A 7,535-nucleotide genomic window follows, 5' to 3' on the forward strand; every position below is an offset into this window, starting at 1 on the left:
GGCGGGCGGGCGGGACCCCGGGGCTGGCCGTGTCTGCGGCTCAAACTTCCCGAGCCCGCGGGGCCCAGGCACCGCTGCCCTGGGTCTGCCGGAGCCTGTGAGCCCCAAGCCCTGGCGGTGCTGGCTCTTTTCCGAGGACGTCGAGGTGCTCGCCGAGCCGCCACCAGGCCGGCACTGCCCTGCGCCCCCAGCACCTCCGGAGCCCCCGGCACGCTGGGGCTCTCGCCCCTTACCTGCGAGCTGCGGGCAGGGGCGCGCGGGGCCAGCGGCCGGTCCAAGGTCATCCCGGGATGAGCGGCAGAGTCAGGAAGGGAAGGTGGGAGCCCTGACTCCCAGTCCCGAGGGCCCTGCCTGCGTCACTGCCTAATGCCCCAGCCCAGCTGTCGGGCGAGGTGTTTCTTTTCACAGGCTCCCTTGCTGGCACTGGGCTGCTCCGCTCCAGGGACTGCCAGTTCCAGGCTGCTAAAATTAAAGGTGAAGTAGGTTGGAGAGACCAGAGAAAACAACTGCAGGTGCTCGGAGCAGGCGAGAATCCGGGTGTCAGCAGAACGGGAAGCAGAGGATGTGTTTTCATCTCTCCTTTCCTGCCTGCTTGGGGTCACGGCCGGGAGATGCTTCTCCCCGGGTGTTAGGAGCCAGCGAGAGCTGCTGCAGCTGTTCTGGGGGCTGAGTCCCTGCCTCAGCTGGCCTCCAGCTCCCTGCCCTCCTGTTGTCTGTGGGAGGCAGTCCGGGGCTGTCTGATTTCTTAGAGCATTGGAAAATGGGAGCTGAACTGTCCCTGCCCAGCCCCCGCGCTGCTGGAGGGGAGGGCTGGGGTTTTCCTGGGGCACTGCTGGCCTCAGCTGAAACGAGCTGCAACAGTGAGAGAGCCCCAGGGACCAAGGGAGCCTGCGCTCCCGTGTTGAGCCCTGAAATCCTGCTGGATTCCCTTGGAAAATCCCAGCCCGGAGGAGCCGTGTGCTGCCTGATATGGAGGAGGAGAGGATGACCACATGGCGTTGCTGTCAGCGCAGAGGCAGGGCCATTCGACACCAGGGTCACCAAGCTGGAGGATCGGGTGCTGGCTCTTGCAGGCTCCGGAAGGAAATCGGATTCCCTCACACCTTGGCCAGCTCAGCTGGGCCCAGGCCGCCCAGAGAAAGGGGCTGAGCAGTGCCCTGCAAGCCCCGCTGCACGGCTGCCCGGCAAGCAGCCTCCCCTCATCCCGTGGCCGAGGCAGGGGGCTCTTTGCGGGGCCCAGCTAATGTGGGCCCGTGCTGTGGTGGAGATGGGCGTTGTGAGCACCTCCCCACTGCTCGAGGGCCTGTGCCCCGAGAGCCGTGATGCTGCCTTTGCCAGGCCCCACGGGGCAGGCTGGGCTCGGGTGCCCGCGCGTGGCGTGGCGTGGCGTGGCGTGGCGTGGCCTGCAAGCTCTCCCCCTTGGGCCGGGGTGAAGGATGTGCAGCCAGGCTGGGGCTGTGCAGCTGGCTCCATGCCGGCGCTTCTTCAGCAGCACGTTGGTTTGTAGAGCAACAGAGGCCTCCAGTGGCCGTCGTGGTGAATCCCGCTGCGCGGGGCCTGAGGCTGTCCCGGGTCGCGCTTCCACAGCCCTCGCCCACAGTGCCGCGACCAACCCTGGCTGGGCTGGCTTCAGGCACCAAGTGCATCTGGGAGCGTGGGGTGAGCAGTGGCAGTGGAGCTGGGGAGGACTTGGGGTGGGCAGCAGGGACTTCCGGGGTCTGTCCCTCGGGACCCCGCGGATCACGCTCCTCGCCCTCCTGTGAGCGGTGAATGCAGAGCTGTGGTGAAGGGCTTGGAGGTTTCTGTTGTAGGGCGAGGGCAGAGCGGGACCACTGTGCCAGGGCAGGCATCTCTCCCCTGCCACGGCCTGTGGCCTGGGCACACGCAGGTGTTCCACGCCTGCTCCTGCCAGTGCAACGGATGAGGTGCGGTGCAGCGGGCACTGGAGTCCAGGGCCCTTAAGGCTTGTAGAGGAAACTTGGTTGATAAATGCGGGCTCTTGCTGTTTGCGTTCCTGCCCCAGGGGTGGGCGGCAGTGCTTCTCCCCATCGCTGAGCGGTGCCCAGGCCTCTGGAGAGGCCAGTCCTGCCATCCAGACTAGCAGGGGCCTCGCGCCGTCTGCAGACCCCTGGGGGTTCCCAGGTCTCGTGGGGAAGACTCCGGCCTACCTCCAAAACCAGGCCGGGGCTGAGGCTAGAAGGGGAGGCATTCGTTCAGCTGCATCGGTGCCCTGCGGGCAGGGCTGGCTGGGCGGCGGGGGCCCCAGGCTAAGCGCCAGGCTGGTCCGGGGGCGAGCGGTGGCTCTGTCAGTCAGGATGCTGAGGAACATTGCTGCTGAAAGGAACCCGAACGACCCGGGGCCCAGCGCCTGCCCCGCCGGCCTCCTGGTGTGTCCGCATGGGGCTTGATGTGCAGGCAGCCTTGCACACATCTACCCGAGGGTGCAAAGGGGCAGGAACAGGATCAAGCCCCAGGTGAGCCACACGCGTGGTTCAGTAATGCCAAAGTCACAGGTGCACCAGGCAGCAACTGATGTGTTACCAGCTGCAAGGCACGGCCTTTCCGGGAGGGTCTGGCGCCTGGAAGGGACGCCGTCCAGCCGGATTCGCTCGCAAACCCAGGCACAAGCACGAGTCACTTCATGTGGGAGTTCAAGGGAGCGTGTGGGGCTGCTCGTGAGTGCAAAATCACTCAGCCATGCACCTGTTTGCGAGGGGCGCTGGACTGTGACAGGGCTGGGAAACCAAAACCTGATGCCCAGCTGCCCTGATAAGAGACCAGGGAACATCTGCTGCCGGAGCAAACAAATATTTCCCTGCGGTCTTTGCAGCACAAAGATCGTAGCTTTGTGCTGGGCCTGAGTGTGGAAGCACACTTGTTTCCTTAGTCTGAACTGCAGAGTGCCAGCAATGAGCACTTCAGAGGGTGCTTGGGGAGCTGGATTTCAAAAATATTTGCAGCTTTTGTCACCTCCCTGGTGTGATGGCAGCCTGCTATTCCTTGGTCCCGGAGGGCCTGGCATTTTGCATTTGGGTCACCATGTACTTTCTATTGCAAAACATGCTTGCAAAGTTTTTGCAGTTGCGTCTGAGCCTGCCCCAGGGCAGGGGAGCCTTGCTCAGGGTGACTAAACTCAGGACTTGGACCCTGTGTCTGGGGAGGAGTGGGCTTCCCATTTCCTTCTGTAAGTGCTGTGGTACCTGGTCAGGGCTGTTGTTGCAGGGAAAGCAGCACTGCTGCTGCTGGGATCTGCAGGGCGCTCTCTGCGGGGCTGGCGCACCAGAAGCCACGTGCCGGGTGGCAGCCTGAGGCCTGGGGAAGGGCATGGGGTGGGCCTGTCTTGCTTATCCACAGGGCAGGCAGCTTCAGCCCTTCCAGGGCGAGGGAGAGGAGGCTGCTCAGCCCTGGACTGCCTGCCTGTTCCTGGGAGGGTTTTGTGCCAGGCGTCTCCTGTTGTAGCGGGAGTTGTGGAGCTGTGTGGGGTCATGGACCAGGCCGACACTTTCTGCCTGTGTCATGGCTGGGGGCACTAGCAGCCCTGGGTGGCTGCTGGCTGTGGCTGGGCAGCACCTCAGCTCCCAGGGGCGCAGGAGAAGTGGCCCAGGGCAGGGGATCGTTCTGCAGCGTGTGCTCAGCTGGCCCAAGAAGGGCTTTATGGGTCTCCTTGCTCCCAGCTCAGCTCCTTCAGCGCCCACCCGGAGCGGAGACAGTGCTGAGACACTTGGGCTCTTCGTGGGGTGCACAGAGTGATGTGCCAGGGCCACTGCCTGCAGCACCCCCACTCCTCCCCCCTTGCCTCGCTCACAGGCATGTCCCTGCCTCTCTTGGCCAGGGCTTTATCTGCTTTTTGACTGCATTATCTTCTGCTCCGCTAATAGGGAGGGGAAGGAGAGGGAAAGCTGCAGTCTGCAGTTTGAAGGTCATCTGTCAGCTGCAGCGAGGCAAGGCTTTCTGCAAAGCAGGCTGCTGAGATGCAGCTGCCAGCCCAGCTCTTGCAGCTGCAGCCTCCGCCGGGGCTCTGCACCGTCCCTGTGGCACCCGCGCCCAGGACTGGAAACCTCCATAGGGGCTGAGGCGAGGAAAGCCCCAGGCACCCAGGGAGGAAAACCAGTCGCTAGCGTGTGAGCTGGGAGGTCCAGCAGCAGAAGAGACTTTGCTACGTTTAAAAGCTGGGCTTTGATAAAGGTGCTGTGGGTAGGTGCGTGCCCTGGGGCTCCCCACTGGCACCTGCCTGGCAGCATGGCTTTCCCCGGGAGTCTCGGCTCCAGCCCTGCTGCGGGCACCGAGGAGCCCCTGCCCTGTACGTGGCAGAGGGGCTTGGTCCTGCCAGAGAGCGCGCGTAGGTGGGCTCTCTTCCTCCAACGTGCTTGGCTACCCTGGGCAGCGGGGCCACGGCTTGTCTTCAGGAAGGAGGATGAGAGTCAAGGAGCCAAGTGGTCTGGCCGGGGGTTGCTCGAGGAGCCGGTAGCAGAACTGGCGCGCGGCAGCCGTCGCAGCAAGGGCTGTCTGAGCCTGGTGTCAGCTGCTGGGGGGGGCCGGGGAGAGCTGTGCCTCGCAGCACCGGGGCTCCCGGGACCCGAGCGGAGCTCTGCCAGCCCTCGCACTCCCCGTGACCCCCTTGGCCGCCCCCACGCCTCATGGGGACGCAATTGCCCCCGCACGTGTCAGCCTCCCGCGGGGGTGCCCTGCTGACCTGTGCCTGTGCCAGGCTGCCCTGCGCCCCTTACCTGCTGGCTGCGGGGCGCCGGGCACCGGCCTCGAGCTGCAGCGCCCGCTCCCAGCCGTCTGCCCGGCCCTGGCCCCGCTGGCCTGCGCCCCTAGGCCTGCGCAGCTGGAGGGGGCGTCTCACTCTCTCGTCCTCCCCGGGCAGGGCTGTACCTGTGTGCTGTGGCGGTCGCCTTGGAGGTCTCGGTGGGCAAGACCAACGTGGTGACAGCTCTGAACGGCTCGGATGTGCTGCTGCCCTGCGTCTTCACCACCTGCATCGGCTTCTCGGACCTCGTCTTCACCTGGTGGTACAACGACAGCACAACGGTGCGGGCCCGCAAAGCGCGGCAGTGCCAGGGCTTTATCAGGGCTGGGCCCGGCCAGAGGCCCCCCCTCCCAGCGTCGGCGTCTCCCTGGTCGTGCTGGGGGGGCTGGGGTACGTGGTCTCGAGCTGGCTGCGCGTCCTCTGCGCCCTCTCCCTGGGAGAGAACAGCTCGTTTTCCAGCAAAGCGGGACCCTGCTTGCCAAGGGGCCTTGGGCTGTGGGGGCCCATCTGTGCCGGGGGCTGTTCCCCTTCCCTCCCACTAAGGAGGGTCTTGGCTTGCCCTGGTCCTGCCCTGCTGGCCTGGGCCAGCTCCGCGAGCCCCGTAGCTCCGCACCGCCCGGGGGGGCCACGTCCCACCGCGCTGCGTGTCCGGGTCCTGCTGAGTTCAGGGAGGCTGGTCCGCTGCGGGCTCACTCTGCCGTGCCCCTTCCCCTGCAGCTCTGCCGCGGCTTCATCAAGAGCAAGGCGGTGGAGCCCAAGGTGCAGAGCGAGGACTTCAGGGTTGTCTTTGTTGGCTCAACCACTGGCAAGGACAACAACATCTCCATCGTCCTCCTCAACGTGGACTTCAGTGACGCCGGGAAGTACACCTGCCACGTCAGGAACCCCAAGGAGAAGAACGCGGAGCACTCCTCCTACATCGAGCTGCAGGTCGTGCACAAGCGTGAGTGTCCACGGGAGAGCCCCGGAGCGTGGGGCGCGCGTGCACGTCAGGCTCATGGCGCCTGGTGTTTCTCAGGGGCGGAGAGCAGACAGCTCCAGGCTGCGCTGCGGGCTGGGAGAGGTGCTAACAGGTCCATATAGCGTCAGGGAACCGTGTCAAAGACCAGCGCTGCTGGCTTGGCGTCCCCGTGGCTGCTAGGAGCCCCCGCCGTGCCCGTGCTCGCTGAGGCTGGGAGACCTCTGGGTGGGCTCCAGTGCTGGTGAGGCTTGGGCTGCACCTGGGGAGGGGCTGGTGTCCCCTCACTCGGGCTCTCTCGTGCAGTGGTGGTGGCAGACAACACCCTGACGCTCATCATTGTGGCTGTCGTGGGCGGGCTCATCGGCCTCCTCATCCTTTTCATGGTGGTCAAGAAGGTTGTCCTCTTCATCATCAAGAAGACCCAGGATGGGAAGTGAGTAGGCCTGGGGGTTGCGTCCCCAGCTCCTTTTGGGGCCGGGGGAGGGAGTGCTTGTCCCGGTGGGGGGGAGAGGCCAGGCGGGGGGCAGTGGGCCAGGGGCTTTGCTGGGCTGCGGGCTGCAGGGTGGCTGTGCCTTGTCCCCTAGGAAGGAGTGTCTCGTGAGCTCGTCGGGCAACGACAACACGGAGAACGGCCTGGCGGGCTCCAAAGCGGAACAGAAAGTGACACCAAAGGCATGAAGCAAACGCAGCACAAAGCACCTGCCTGCAAGGAGGCGAAACCCCGCTGGGGCAGGGGCTGGACTGATGACCTTGTCAAACTAACCATGCTTAGGACCTGTCTGTATTACACACGTGCCTGCAATTCGCGCTGCTGCTTCTCAGACGAGACTGCAACGGCCGCGGGGCCTGGGAGCGGCTCGGGGGCCCCGGCTGGAGCGGGCGGACGACCCGGCGGCTCTCGGAGCAGGGGCGGCGCATGTCAAGTAAGAGGGAAGAGGCAGGGGCCCGGGCTTCTGGCAGGGCTGCGGGCCGGAGCGTGGCACTGCCCACGGCGCTCCGGCGTGGCTCTGCCCTGGAGCTCACTGCAGAACCAAATTTATGTCCCCTCGCGTGCCTGGCATGGCCTTCGCCTCCGCTCCTCGCTGGCTCTTGTTCCCCGGAGGGCCCGAGGCCCCCTGGGTGAGCCGCCCCCCGTGGGATCCCCTCTCCGCCCAGGGGCCCCTATTGCTTGGGCTGCTGGAGGGCCCATCTGAGCAGGTTTGGGCAGCAACAGGCCTGATGTCACGGCACCGCGGGCTCTGCAAGCGGCCGGCTGCAGTCCTCGCCCCATCCCTGCATGAGTGCCAAGGGCTGGCTCTCCCCTCTCCTGCCCTGGGCGTCCTGCTGTGCCTGGGTGTGGGGTGAGCAGGGGGCTCTGCACGGGTGCAAACCGCAGCACGAGGTGCAGCGGGGCCTGGTATGTGGCTGCAGCCCAGGTGGGAGCTCTGGGTGGGTCGGTGGCAACGAGGCCCCTCCCTGCCTGTGCGCAGCGCACTCCCAGCTCAGACCGCAGCCGCTGGGCAGCGAGCCCGGCGAGGTGTGGGGAGCCAGCTGGAGCGCTGGGCAGCCCGGAGGGACCCATGGGCTGGGCTGTCCGTAGCCCTGCTGCGTGCTCTGCTGCGGGGAGCCCTGGAGAGGCAGTCAGGCCCTGTTGGATGAGCTGATTCTCTGGCCTGTGCCTGCCCTGTCCCCACTCCCTCCCCAGGTCAGGAGCTGGACGGGGCGGTTTGCAGCTTCCAGACGAGGGCTATGCTCCTACTGCTTTGCAAGTCTCCCCGGGCCTTCGTCCGGACCCTCCCCTCCCCTCCTGGACACCAGTGACGTCCGGAGTGACACGGCTGG

General features: G+C 65.8%; 1 protein-coding gene across 1 annotated transcript; it reads left to right on the forward strand.

The window, feature by feature from the left end:
• The first annotated feature begins 2,315 nt into the window (after positions 1–2,315).
• On the forward strand, positions 2,316–7,535 carry SCN4B (sodium voltage-gated channel beta subunit 4). The gene is made up of 5 exons (XM_019543115.1): positions 2,316–2,387; positions 4,822–5,034; positions 5,471–5,696; positions 6,018–6,147; positions 6,299–7,535. The coding sequence occupies exons 1-5, from the start codon at positions 2,316–2,318 to the stop codon at positions 6,390–6,392; spliced, it is 735 nt and encodes a 244-aa protein (XP_019398660.1). The 3' UTR covers positions 6,393–7,535.

The sequence above is a fragment of the Crocodylus porosus genome, unplaced genomic scaffold (assembly GCF_001723895.1).
Source record: "Crocodylus porosus isolate Cpor-Errol unplaced genomic scaffold, CroPor_comp1, whole genome shotgun sequence".
NCBI classification, from domain to species: domain Eukaryota; kingdom Metazoa; phylum Chordata; order Crocodylia; family Crocodylidae; genus Crocodylus; species Crocodylus porosus.

Bases quoted from the DNA above. Each gene is read 5' to 3' on its own strand.
- SCN4B (XM_019543115.1), top strand. From the start codon at position 2,316: ATGCTGAGGAACATTGCTGCTGAAAGGAACCCGAACGACCCGGGGCCC. The intron at 2,388-4,821 runs GTGTGTCCGCAT...CTGCGCCCCTAG, and splicing joins CCTGCCCCGCCGGCCTCCTG to GCCTGCGCAGCTGGAGGGGG. The intron at 6,148-6,298 runs GTGAGTAGGCCT...CTTGTCCCCTAG, and splicing joins AAGAAGACCCAGGATGGGAA to GAAGGAGTGTCTCGTGAGCT.